Source organism: Pollicipes pollicipes, unplaced genomic scaffold (assembly GCF_011947565.3).
Source record: "Pollicipes pollicipes isolate AB1234 unplaced genomic scaffold, Ppol_2.1 Scaffold_4740;HRSCAF=5597_pilon_pilon_pilon, whole genome shotgun sequence".
In the NCBI taxonomy this organism is placed as follows: Eukaryota; Metazoa; Arthropoda; class Thecostraca; order Pollicipedomorpha; family Pollicipedidae; genus Pollicipes; species Pollicipes pollicipes.
The window spans coordinates 24,734,429-24,748,371 of record NW_023596545.1 but is presented as its reverse complement, the minus strand read 5'-3'; the positions used below and the strand labels follow the sequence as shown (position 1 = coordinate 24,748,371).

At 57.9% G+C, this 13,943-nt stretch overlaps 1 protein-coding gene across 1 annotated transcript in view; it reads left to right on the top strand.

Moving 5' to 3' along the window:
- Positions 1-6,627, top strand: part of LOC119098084 (thrombospondin type-1 domain-containing protein 4) — a 52,801-nt gene extending 46,174 nt beyond the window's left edge. Inside the window, exons 6-7 of the mRNA XM_037221012.1 lie at positions 3,861-4,005; positions 6,624-6,627. Coding sequence (XP_037076907.1) covers positions 3,861-4,005; positions 6,624-6,627 — 149 coding nt within the window. The remainder of the gene's footprint in view (positions 1-3,860; positions 4,006-6,623) is intronic.
- Positions 6,628-13,943: the final 7,316 nt, after the last annotated feature.

Sequence of the window (13,943 nt, the reverse complement as noted above, 5' to 3'; positions counted from 1 at the left end):
GGTACCCATGTCATGACAGGCCCGCGGGCGTATGGAAGACCGCTCACCCCGAACAGCTCTGATCTCTGAACTCTCCCGGTACCCATGTCATGACAGGCCCGCGGGCGTACTGAAGACCGCTCACCCCGAACAGCTCTGATCTCTGAACTCTCCCGGTACCCATGTCATGACAGGCCCGCGGGCGTACTGAAGACCACTCACCCCGAACAGCTCTGATCTCTGAACTCTCCCGGTACCCATGTCATGACAGGCCCGCGGGCGTATGGAAGACCGCTCACCTCGAACAGCTCTGATCTCTGAACTCTCCCGGTACCCATGTCATGACAGGCCCGCGGGCGTACTGAAGACCGCTCACCCCGAACAGCTCTGATCTCTGAACTCTCCCGGTACCCATGTCATGACAGGCCCGCGGGCGTATGGAAGACCGCTCACCTCGAACAGCTCTGATCTCTGAACTCTCCCGGTACCCATGTCATGACAGGCCCGCGGGCGTACTGAAGACCGCTCACCCCGAACAGCTCTGATCTCTGAACTCTCCCCGGTACCCATGTCATGACAGGCCCGCGGGCGTATGGAAGACCGCTCACCTCGAACAGCTCTGATCTCTGAACTCTCCCGGTACCCATGTCATGACAGGCCCGCGGGCGTACTGAAGACCACTCACCTCGAACAGCTCTGATCTCTGAACTCTCCCGGTACCCATGTCATGACAGGCCCGCGGGCGTATGGAAGACCGCTCACCTCGAACAGCTCTGATCTCTGAACTCTCCCGGTACCCATGTCATGACAGGCCCGCGGGCGTACTGAAGACCGCTCACCTCGAACAGCTCTGATCTCTGAACTCTCCCGGTACCCATGTCATGACAGGCCCGCGGGGCGTACGGAAGACCGCTCACCTCGAACAACTCTGATCTCTGAACTCTCCCGACACCGATTTGCCCACGGTATCTATGTATTCCTAAAGGCACGCTTGGCTAGCCCCGATCTTTGAACCATTTCGGGGTCCGTGGCGTTTCCGAGGTGCTTTATATATATTTTCATTCCTTTCGAGCCACGCGGGCTTTTTCACCGCCTCAGCGCCATGAGCTTTATTTTGGATTGTCCTATGCCATTTTGAGTCACAAAGATGATGACATAACGTCACTTAAGGGTAACGAACCATCTGGAAGGAATATTTTCGTGTACCGGGAAAGGGCTAATGTTCATATTTCAAGAACGTTCCGTGATCTATGTCCCAAGCGGTCCCCGTTCGAGCACGTTATTCCTCCGCTTGGTGAATAAATTGGTCCTAGACTGCATCCAATGCACCAATAACTAGTAATTGCGTGTTGTCCATCAAACGGTGGTCTCTGAAGGCCGAAGGCCTTAGTAACAGTCTCAAATGAAGTGACAGTACTCTGGTCGCCGTCTTGGAGTCCGGCTAGTGTTGGAGTCTTGGATGTCTTGGAGTCTCGGAGTTAAGTGTTTCTGTCTCATTTTAACCGTGCAGGGATCTTTTACACATCAGAACGACTCGACGGTCTGAGGCTGTTCTCAGAAACCCATGATTTTATTGATACCTCATGAATGTCTGAGGTTCCAGAGCCGCTCAAGTGCCGTTTACTGCATCAAAGACGTTTCAGCATCTCTTAGACTCAATCCTTTGCTGGGCACCTTGTTTGAGCACGATTCTGCAAGAATAAAATGATTTTGAGGGGAATGGCGATCCTGCCTCGTTTGTCTTGTGAACTGTTTGAAAGAGTCTCTTCGGTCCGCTGTCTCTCACAGTTCTGCATTGCTTATAGTTTTGCCCGTCTCCTCCTTAGAGCTGAACCATTCAAACAAACTTAATATCGTCAACGGACAGCTAGGATAGGATGGATAGGAGACTGCTAGTTGACATCGATATTGGGAAGAGTCGCCGCAAGGGATTCGGAGCCCTCGGGTGTTGAGAGTCTCTGGTGACGGGGCATGGGCCTGGAAACGGTTATGAACCCCGAAGGGACGACAAAGGCGTTGCGGTCAATGGGCCCGACGTTTAAATGACTCGGAGATAGTCAGTGACTCTGTGACCAGGCCGAGCGGATTCGTGATGTTCAGGGATGGAGAAGGTGAAGGTTAGGGAAAGGTTATCCAAAAGGCATCGACAGTCCGGAGGACTATTGTTTGGAAAAATCGATGTAATTTTTTGATTTCCTGTTTGAAAAACACCTAATATTTTAGGTGACCGGTTCAGTGAAATTCCATGATGCCGCGCGTCACAGCCCGTTTTTTGTTGACAGTGGCTTCCAATGGCTATTCCTATATGGCTGCATACGTCTTTTTGGGGAGGAGAGTGGGATGACATGCCCCCTTTTTCCGAAGTCGACACTGTAAAGAACACGCTTATGCCCAGTTTTAGAGCAACTCTCCATACATGTCCTGGTCCCTCAATGCGTAACGCAAAAAATCGAACAGTTGCCATAAAAAACGGCAAAAGAACTTAGAATTTCGAGGTTATCCATTCCTTGGTCATAAATCACAATGAATCACACGATCAATCACATGAATCAGTTCAGTGCAGATGCGCTTCTGCCTACGTACGAACCATCCTAGCTTGCAAACCCTACCTCGCGAGCATCGTGCTGAGAGCTCCAGAGCCAGGTATCGCTATACTGCAGAGACCCACCACCGGGGTGTAGCTGGACCGCAGGAGGGTGGGCCACTGCGGGGTGGCTGGCGAACAACGCGGCCTGCCCGGCTCGGCCTGAGCCCAGCGCTGCGCCCGACGGTCCGTCAGCGCCGGCCGACAGTCCGCGCTGGTCGTACGTCAACGGATTGCGCTTGATTTGATAATGCGGTCTGCACGACCGCTTATAATCAGGGGCGATGCAGATAGCTGGCCTGGCGTTAGTGCCGTGTTGCCCCTACTCTCACCCCGGCCCTGGATCGCTCTCATGACCACGGCCTTGGAGTTGCTGCACTGCCAAGCGTGCGGAATGCGATGTCGCACACATGTTCAGTGCAAAGCTGTATCTTGGATCCTGACCGCTTAGTGTTTATCCCAAGCTTCGGGGTTGAGAACGTAGTAGACCCAAAACAGACTGGGAACATTCCTACCGTTTGTTCATGCGCTAGTCATGTTGTCACAAGCATGGGCCCTGCCCTTCTCACATTAAACTTGCGTCTGTTGCCTCTGCGGAGTGTAATTCTGGAGTACGGATCTGGATCTTGTAGAGTGCGGATCCGAATCCTGTGGAGTGCGCATCTGGATTTTGCCGAGTGCGTGTGTGGATGCTATGGAGTGCGGATCTAGATTCTGTGGGGTGTGGATCCTGTGTTGACATACCACATGGCTGGCCTCCTGTTGCTGTCCTACTGATCGGGCATGCCACTCCGCTGACCAGACACGACACTCCGCTGATCGGACACGACACTCCGCTGACCAGACACGACACTCCGCTGACCGGACACGACACTCCGCTGACCAGACCCATTACCGAGCCCACCAACACGTTGCCCCCTTGACCAGTGCGTGGCCCAGTTAACCTAATTTATCGCCCTAATCAGGAGATATTGGCTGTTAAGGCCGCTGTTGGCACGGAACACCATAAGCATAATGCTAAACTCCGCACGTCTGAGGAACGCGTCTCCTCTGCCCCCCCCCCCCCTCCCCGTATACCGATGAGGCTCATGGTCATGCAGAGCTGATGTGCTCTCACCCTGGTGAGATGACCGGGTTTCCTGCTGACATGAGCTGCACCACAGTCTTGACCTCACATGATGCTGCAGCATTGCCCACCTGGAAGGTAAGGCAAGCTGTCCTGCTGACATGTTGCATCACGCCGCTGCCGTGACCTGTACCCGGCCGGCTGACCTGACTGGCGCCCGTTCAACCGCAGCCGCCCGGCCCTGCTCGCTCACCTGCAGCCTGCCGGCCGCTCGTTCTACGTCACGCTGCGCCGCCGAGTCCGTGATGGTACACGCTGCAACCCGGACGGGGGCGAGGACCGGGACGACCACGTCTGCGCCGCCGGACTCTGTCAGGTCAGTCAGCCCAGGACCGGGAAGACGACGTCTGCGCCGCCGGAGTCTGTCAGGTCAGTCAGTCCGGGACCGGGAAGACCACGTCTGCGCCGCCGGACTCTTGTCAGGTCAGTCAGCCCAGGACCGGGAAGACCACGTCTGCGCCGCCGGACTCTGTCAGGTCAGTCAGCCCAGGACCGGGAAGACGACGTCTGCGCCGCCGGACTCTGTCAGGTCAGTCAGCCCAGGAACGGGAAGACCACGTCTGCGCCGCCGGAGTCTGTCAGGTCAGCCAGTTCGGGACCGGGAAGACCACGTCTGCGCCGCCGGAGTCTGCCAGGTCAGTCAGCCCAGGACCGGGACGACCACGTCTGCACCGCTGGAGTCTGTCAGGTCAGTCAGTCCAGGACCAGCTGGACCACGTTTGCGCCGCCGGAGCCTGCCAGGTCAGTCAACTCAGGACCGGGACGACCACATCTGCGCCGCCGGAGTCTGTCAGGTCAGTCAGTCCAGGACCGGGACGACCGCGTCTGCGAGGAACGTCAGGACTTGCGAGGCTTATGTCTACTATAGTGGTCAGGTACCTGCTGTTATGGTAATTAGGTGGATGGCGCTGTAGCTACACTGGGGGACATACCACCGCGGGCAGGTTCAAACAAAAATGTAGAGTCCGAGAAATCACCGGTCAGAGTGGCGCCCGATGCCGGCAGTTCCGAGGCTCGCGGTCGGGACTGCGGCCTGCATGATACGGTGAACGCTTCTGGTTTTCAACCGCCTGACAACGGGGTGTCCAAAACCAGTTCCAGTGAGAAAAACGCACCACCCGCATGCAGATGCCAGCTCGGTTAGCGAGCCGTGTGCCGTGTTTCCGCGCCGGAGCGGCGCCGCCGGGCTGGGCACCGCTGTTTTCCTGGTGGTGACGCGGCGGTGCCGGGAGGGCGGCGGCCGGCGGCAGCCCCCTCCCCTCGTCGGCCGGCCCGGCATACAACACCGCCACCGGACACCGGGCCTGGGCGGCACCGGTCACCGCGTCACTCCGCGCCACAATTAGCCGCGGCCGCCGTGCGCGCGGCGCGGCTGGCCAATCGCCGCAGGGGGTCCGGTCAGCTGGAGCGAGACGCACGCTGGCGCGCCACAGGACCGGACGGGGCGGGGCCCAGCCGCTCACCTCCCCGACCAACCACCATCGGACTGTCCTGTGCGTGACCTTTACGTGATTCAGAAGATGAACTCACTGGGTCGCCAATGCCCGCCAGAAAGGCAGATGTTTACGTATGGGCTAGGTAGGTCTGTGTTTGTAGATGTTTCTTCCAGTGTTCGCCAGTGTCGGTGCCTGAGCCTCTGAAATGGACCTTGACGTTCTCAGTGCTCTGGCCCGCAAGATAAGACACTAAAAAAGACACTTAAAAGTCTAAGCTAAGCCTGCAACCTAGTGAATTTTCATCTTGATCATGCCAGACCAGTAGTGCAGCCAAGGAGGGGGAGGGACTCATGGGGCTTTAAAGCCCCCCCCCCCCCCCCCGTCCGTCTCGAGGACAGTTCCTCACCACGACACTACCAAATCTTATTCCGGAATCCCTACACCGCTCACCCACACTCACCACCACTCACCCGAACCCACACCACTCACTCACACCTACACCATTCACCCATACCCACGCCACTCACCCACACTTACCACCCCGCACCCACATCCACACCAATACCACTCACCTACACTAACACCACTCACCCACACTCACGCCACTCACCCACACCCACACCCACACAGACACGAACATGGGGAGGCGAAACAGGCGCAGACTAATGCATACCTTCCTGATTGTATACATAACACGAACACCGGCGACGGCAAGCGTTTTTTCCGAGTTTGGAAAAGGCACACGATTGATTAGATAGAAAGGAAGTATGAGATGAAGGATGAATGAAGTATGAGAGAGATCAGCAACCATTCCCAGTACTTTGAAATAAGACCGGATTAGCAGCATGGCTCGGCTTTTGGCCATTTCGCCCCTGTCCTAGCCTGACCTGACCCTGTCCTCAGCGAGAGGTGGGCGCCCCAGACCGGGACGCTACTTCATGTGCACTGTCCTTCTAAATTGCTGCAAACACAACATCACAACACTGGTGCAGTGGTGGGCGGCCAATGGACAGTATACGCCAGCAGCAGATGCATGGAAGTCATGAGATGCAGAGAGTTACGCGTTGCAAGATCCTGGAAGGTGTGCCTGGAGAGTCTTCCAAGATGACTCGCATGCCGAATATTTACAACATTTATGCGAGCATGCATTAGTCGGCTCGTCTGCTTAGCTGCCAGCGTTGGCGGCCACGGAGTGACATGTGCAGACGGCTAGTGCACAAGCGTGAGCACAGGAAGTGCGATGAATAGTGTCACACGTTAGAGTAGTGTCCCGTCACACGTTACCTGGTGCCGCCGGTCGTCTGCCAGCAATGTGTCGTGGCTGAGCTGGATGGGTCCTCAACGGGGACATCGGCTTATCCACGGAGCCACGGGCTTGTCCCAGCCACCGAGCGTCCTGACCTGACCTGACTGCGCCTTGGCTCTGCCGTGTCAGCTGGGCCGGGGCACCGACCCAGTCCTAGCCTGACCTGACTGCGCCCTGACCCTGCCGTGTCAGCTGAGCCGGGGTACCGATCCAGTCCTAACATGACCTGACTGCGCCCTGACCCTGCCGTGTCAGCTGGGCCGGGGCGCCGACCCGGTCCTTACCTGACCTGACTGTGTTCTGACCCTGCCGTGTCAGCTGGGCCGGGGCGCCGACCCGGTCCTAACCTGACCTGACTGCGTTCTGACCCTGCCGTGTCAGCTGGGCCGGGGTACCGACCCGGTCCTAGCCTGACCTGACTACGCCCTGACCCTGCCGTGTCAACTGGGCCGGGGTACCGACCCGGTCCTAGCCTGACCTGACTGCGCCCTGACCCTGCCGTGTCAGCTGGGTCGCGGCACCGACCCAGTCCTGACCTGGCCTGACTACGCTCTGACCCTGCCGAGTCAGCTGGACCGGGGCGGCAGCCTGGCTCTGACCTGACCTGACCTGACCGCGCCCTGACCTGGCCGTGTCAGCTGGGTCGGGGCGCCGACCCGGCCCGTGTCGGCTCAGACGGGCGTGACCCAGAGGCACGCCGGACACTACTCAGCTCTGCACCTCACCCGGGCCGACGCGCCCGTGACGTTACCGTTCCGTCAGCGTCAGCGCTCACGCGTGCGTCGTGACCTCATCGTCAGCGCTCAGCTGTCGGCCGCGGTCGGCGGCGCTCCTCAGCGTCTGGTTTGTCGATACTAGCTGGGAGCAGCGCGACCGGGGCTTAGCCAATACAAGTGTACGGGCAGCAACATAAACTAGCTCTCCTCCAGGGCCATAATAAGACATTTGACAGCAGCTGAAAGGGCCTTCACCGCGGGTGTCATACCTAAAGGGAGACAGCGGACGGGCGCGGTTTATCTGCCGTGGCAGGGATGTCAGCTGACGACAAGTTACGCACCAGACGTGAACGGAACCGGCGACGGGTGGCCTGTTCAGAAGTCTCCATTGGGCGCGAAAGAATGCCGCCGGCCACCCAAGCAGCTTCTGAACGGCGAGTCGGAACGGTGATTGTACCCTGACATCTACAGAGCGTTGTGGGAAGCTTCAGTGTAAGATAGTGCGGTGAGGGGGCGCTATCCGTTGCGTTGGTCGGTTGGAACGTGGTGCCGAAGACCGGTTTAATTTTCCATCAGTTCTTACGTAATCAGCACTTCTTAGAATGCAATGATCCATCTGAAATGCACACACAAATGTTCGAACGTAATCCCTGAACTTCTGCGGTAGTGAATCGGTCTTGTATGCTATTTGTTGGGTTCCAAATGTCACTTCATTCACTTTGAGGGAGGGGAAGGGCCCCCATTGCTGCTTTGACCCCCGACGCCCCCTGAGCCTCCAATGCGTGGAAAAAGTAACGTAAAGTTGGGTCAGGAAAATTTTGCAAAACTTTCCTCAACTTTTAGTACCTTAGGAGCCTCAATGAACAGAGTACGTGCATCTGTCTGCTTGCCGTCATTTTGGTCTTTTAAGCCGCGTACAGGTCAAACAGCCATTTGCTGAAAGACGAAATTTTGACACGGCGCACGTGCGCACAAGGCAGTGTGCCATGGTGAGTTTCGTGCTATCGTGATCAACGTGCGGCGCGTGGTTAACAGTGGCGGATCCGGGATTATGTCAAAGGGAGCCATACAACATTGCAGACCTCTAAAAATCCTGATATTCCAGCCACCTAACTTGAAAACTCTTTAGCATGTTTTTATACCGGAAACGTAGGCATCAGCAGATGCAGGCAAGTGTGACATTGCAGGAAACGTAAGCATCAGCAGGCAAGTGTGACAACTCCAACAACCAACGGAACTGGCATAAGCGACGCCTGCGGCGTGTAGCATTGTCTTCGGCCAGTACGCGTAAAATGCATCGAGGTGGTTCTTACTGCTGCTCCAGTGCTAAGCTGCCAAGGAATGCCGTCATCGTGTAGATTTCAGACTTATGAACATGGTTTACTTTGACCAGACTCGTACGCACGAGCAGGCGAAGCGCCCTGGCGCTTTCAAGCACATCTGGTGGTTTCGGCAACAGAGTGGATCCCTGTGACTTCATCGGAAGAGCCTTCGACCAACATGGACGGCCCCGGAGCGATCAAGAGTACCCCGGCCGATTCAAAATTAGTTCCGCGTCAACGGCGTAGGCCCTGCGAGAAAAAGAGAAAACCCAAGACCAATAGGGACGACATCTGAGCAATCGGTGGTATGATGGGAGACCACCAAAGAGGATCCCGTTAACAGTGTAAGGTCTTCATTGCAAGCGAGAAGAATCCAAGACTAACGTGGTGGCTCCTGAACGATCGGGGGGTGCACTGGCAGGTTAATATAAGGGACCCAGCCAGAGCGCTGGAACCTCCGAGCAACCGGGAAGAACCCAAGGCCAGTGTACATGAAGCAATGCCCTTGAGCGATCGAGAGTATCTTAGCAGATAAACGCAAAGGCCCTGGACAACAATGTAGCGTCCTCCAAGCAAATATGAAGTATCTAAGACCATTGTAGCGATCCCCTGTGCTATCTACAGTGCCAGGGACAGTTAATAGACCGAACCCCGACAAGAGTGAAGGGTCATCCGCAAATGATCAAGGGCAACGCGGGAGGCTCCGTAGCTATCGTGTTGACCCGGCAAGTGGACGCATGGGGCCCCGGCAGCAGCACACGACTCCGAACAGCGTAAAGAGCCTCAAAATCTTTCCAAGCACCAACCTGTCAATCAGCTGAAACTTATCTGTATCTGCTCATAGTCGACCCCTTTTGACCCGCGACCATTCATGGTTGCCTGGAGGTCCTAAGACGCCCAACTTTGTTGTGTTTTGTGTTGAAGACTACGTCAGTTCTGCGAGTTCGGTCCTGCCCACTCTTTGCTTATGTCCCTCCGGGACCCAACTATGGCTCCTTGCCCCCTCCCCCCCCCCCCCCTCTTCTGGATCCGCCGCCGTTGGCGAGCGTGACAAGCTGTTTTTTTGGCACATTTATTTTGCACGGGCGGCCCGAGAAGCAGCTGGCAAGACTAGAAAAGCGACCACAAGGCTGCCCGGGCCACGTGTCACGTGCACAGCAGCGGCCAAGACGGATTTCCCCGCTCTTGACATTCTTCACGCTTTATGTCACAACTCGGCAGCCAGACCCAGTGAAGGCGAGAATCCAACTTCAAAGTGTGACCAGCATACCAACTGCAATTCGTATAGCCAACACGCGTTTGTGCGACGCATAGCTGTGCCTTTACTCATTGTGCAAACTGGGAATGTCGGCATTAAAAAAACAGCCCCCAAAGCAGCATACTGCTGTCAAAATTGTCGTCTGGTTAGAAGCGAAATTAACTTCACGTCATACGCCGATTAATTGTTTGCATTCATCAATAATTTCGTCAGCGATCTATGCATCATTCGGTTAAACCACTGACTTTACCTTAAGAGGCACGATTTTGTTTTTCTCTGTTTAGGAGTTTTGTCTTGCTTTTGTTCGTGTGCAATATTTTCTATAGATGGTAAACATGATTGCCACCACGCATGGCCGGGTTTCCTTAGGCGTGTAGAGTGATGCCCTGGCCCTCGTCGCCCCCCGTCCCCGCGTCTGACCATTCATCCCATCATGGCTCTCCTCCCTGGACCAGTCGAGGACGCAGGACGCCCCGATTCGGGCCTGGTGGCGCTGCTGCGTCACCGGCGTGGGGAGAGGGGTGTGCTGGGGCGCCGCCGAGATCAGCGCGGCGAGGGCTCGGCCGGCGGCGGCGCCCTCCGCTCGACGGGCCATTGTCAGCGGCAGACACCGCCGCCGCCGCCGCCGCCGCCGCCACCTTATGGAGAGCTGCCGATCCCTGCCGGGGTCAGCGCAGGTGGCCCCGGCCGGCATAGCGATTGACTGTGACTTTGGATAGAAAGCCGCGCGAGCTTGGTGGGATGATATCACCTGGTAATGGTAGTACGTGGTGAGCTGTTGGGCTGCCGCGAGGCTAGTTAGCATGGGAAGAGAGAGAGAGAGAGAGAGAGAGAGAGAGAGAGAGAGAGAGAGAGAGAGAGAGAGAGAGAGAGAGAGAGAGAGAGAGAGAGAGAGAGAGAGAGAGAGAGAGAGAGAGAGAGAGAGAGAGAGAGAGAGAGAGAGAGAGAGAGAGAGAGAGAGAGAGAGAGAGAGAGAGAGAGAGAGAGAGAGAGAGAGAGAGAGAGAGAGAGAGAGAGAGAGAGAGAGAGAGAGAGAGAGAGAGAGAGAGAGAAGAGAGAGAGAGAGAGAGAGAGAGAGAGAGAGAGAGACGGTTTTGGTGACTCATAACCCGTCTGGTTTCTCAATGACACATATTATCAACGACTGACAGCCCAAAATATAGACATGTCACACCATGTGTTGCAAGGAAGTTGAAACGTCTCGTCCATTTTCAAAATCCTGTTGCTGAATACCATGCTTTATGGCAACCTATTCAAACGTCTCGTCGCTGATTTACAGTGAGCACACAGCTTCTGTATCCCTTCAGGTCGTCGTGCCCTACACGGCTAGGACCTCCTGCACCGCTGTGCTGCCACCGTGGGAGGTCGGATCGGCGGTGGTTGGGCTGTCGGCACCCCTCCCCCCACTCCAAGGCGACTGCCCCATTTCCCGTCGGTTGCATCCACCCCGGCCCTGTGCTCGTCTCCACGTGAGGGCTAATCCGATCCCGCCGGCCCGCCTGCGGACGGTAGCAGGCGCTGCTGGAGGCTGCCGCCGGCTCCGACGGCAGACAACAGCGGGCGCCGCTGGAGGCTGCCGCCGGCTCCTCCAGCAGACGACAGCGGGCGCTGCTGGAGGCTGCCGCCGGCTCCCACGGCAGACGACAGCGAGCGCCGCTGGAGGCTGCCGCCGGCTCCCACGGCAGAATACAGCGGGCGCCGCTGGAGGCTGCTGCCGGCTCCCACGGCAGACGACAGCGGGCGCCGCTGGAGGCTGCCGCCGGCTCTCCAGCAGACGACCGCGGGCCGCTGGAGGCTGCTGCCGGCTCCTACGGCGGACGACAGCGGGCGCCGCTGGAGGCTGCCGCCGGCTCCTCCAGCAGACGACCGCGGGCGCCGCTGGAGGCTGCCGCCGGCTCCTACGGCAGACGACCGCGGGCGCCGCTGGAGGCTGCCGCCGGCTCCTCCAGCAGACGACCGCGGGCGCCGCTGGAGGCTGCTGCCGGCTCCTACGGCAGACGACCGCGGGCGCCGCTGGAGGCTGCCGCCGGCTCCTACGGCAGACGACAGCGGGTGCCGCTGGAGGCTGCTGCCGGCTCCTACGGCAGACGACAGCGGGCGACGCTGGAGGCTGCTGCCGGCTCCCACGGCAGAATACAGCGGGCGCCGCTGGAGGCTGCCGCCGGCTCCCACGGCAGAATACAGCGGGCCGCCGCTGGAGGCTGCCGCCGGCTCCCACGGCAGACGACAGCGGGCGCCGCTGGAGGCTGCCGCCGGCTCCCACGGCAGAATACAGCGGGCGCCGCTGGAGGCTGCGCCGGCTCCCACGGCAGACGACAGCGGGCGCCGCTGGAGGCTGCCGCCGGCTCCCACGGCAGAATACAGCGGGCGCCGCTGGAGGCTGCCGCCGGCTCCCACGGCAGACGACAGCGGGCGCCGCTGGAGGCTGCCGCCGGCTCCCACGGCAGAATACAGCGGGCGCCGCTGGAGGCTGCCGCCGGCTCCTACGGCAGACGACAGCGGGCGCCGCTGGAGGCTGCCGCCGGCTCCCACGGCAGAATACAGCGGGCGCCGCTGGAAGCTGCTGCCGGCTCCCACGGCAGACGACAGAGGGCGCCGCTGGAGGCTGCCGCCGGCTCCGACGGCAGGCGACAGCGGGCGCCGCTGGAGGCTGCCGCCAGCTCCCACGGCAGACGGCAGCGGGCGCCGCTGGAGGCTGCCGCCGGCTCCCACGGCAGACGACGGCGGGCGCCGCTGGACAGAGTTGGCTGGGCCCGCTGGCCGGTGCGCCGCCGCCGCCGTCTGGTAGCCGCTCTAAATCAGCAGACCACTGTCCCGTGCTAGCTGCGCTGGGGCGCCGATCGTTCGGAACGCTCGCGAACGTGCAGAACGCATATCCCACAACTCTCTGTATGAATTCTTCGCTGCGAAAGACGAACCAGAAACATGAACAGTACAAATCGGACGATGAATTTAATTTGGCCGGCTTATATGACGCATGTGCGTTGATTTAACAAGATACGGCGTGTTCCAAGAATGCTGATACAATGCGGGTCGAACGGCTGCCGGATACGTTCACGTACATCACAAAACTGCGTGGCATATTGACTTGGAATTGTGTTGGAATTGGCTACGCATCTCATGTATGTTGCTTGCATGGACTTTGACAAGTGATTTTGCGTGGCTGCGAAGTATACCATTTGCAGGCTTAAAGCGGAGCTTATTGACGCAAAGTAAGCGGTGAAGGGCTAGAGCCAAGCCAATCAAACGCTCGATTGGTCGGCCGTGTCCCTGAGCCTTTTCAATGGGAAATGGCGCGTCATGATTCCGAAATGAATTACCGAGAATATATAGGCAGGCATTGATACCCCAGCTCGCCAATGGACACGGCATGCATCGCTTTGTAATCTACACATGCACGACCGGCATGGAATGTGCATAGAACATCGTCAGTGACTTGATCAGGTGTCTCCGGGGTTGCAGCCTGCACCATGTAAATCTGCGCCGTCTGATAATGCCGTCCAGGCGATTCGCTTCGGGCACGTCCGGGGCCGTGCGGCCGGCGCTATCGGAATGTCTCGATATTGGAATGTCTGGCGGTCACGGTCCGCGGAGCGCGGCTCAGCTCAACCCGCCGTCTTAACTCAGCTGTTCAGCTTTCGTCGGTGTGTGCCGTGGTATCACTGGCGCGTGGGTGCTTCGTCGTACCCGCAGACAGCCCTTTGGCTGATTGTACCCGTAGACAGCCCTGTGGTTAGTTGTACCCGCAGACAGCCCTGCGGCTGGTTGTACCAGCAGACAGCCCTGTGGTTAGTTGTACCTGCAGACAGCCCTGTGGTTGGTTGTACCTGTAGACAGCCCTGTGGTTGGTTGCACATGTAGACAGCCCAGTGGTTAGTTGTACATGTAGACAGCCCCGTGGTTAGTTGTACATGTAGACAGCCCCGTGGTTAGTTGTACATGTAGACAGCCCCGTGGTTAGTTGTACATGTAGACAGCCCCGTGGTTAGTTGTACATGTAGACAGCCCAGTGGTTAGTTGTACATGTAGACAGCCCCGTGGTTAGTTGTACATGTAGACAGCCCTGAAATGTTTGACTTGCGATCGGGCTTTATACGCATGCGTGTTTTTTTTTTTACTGCAAGGCTGTTTTGTGCAACTGATGTGAGTCGTGAACTCATGATGGTTAAACAAATGCTCAAGTCATGTTATTTAAAGCCACAATGATCTCGTAAAT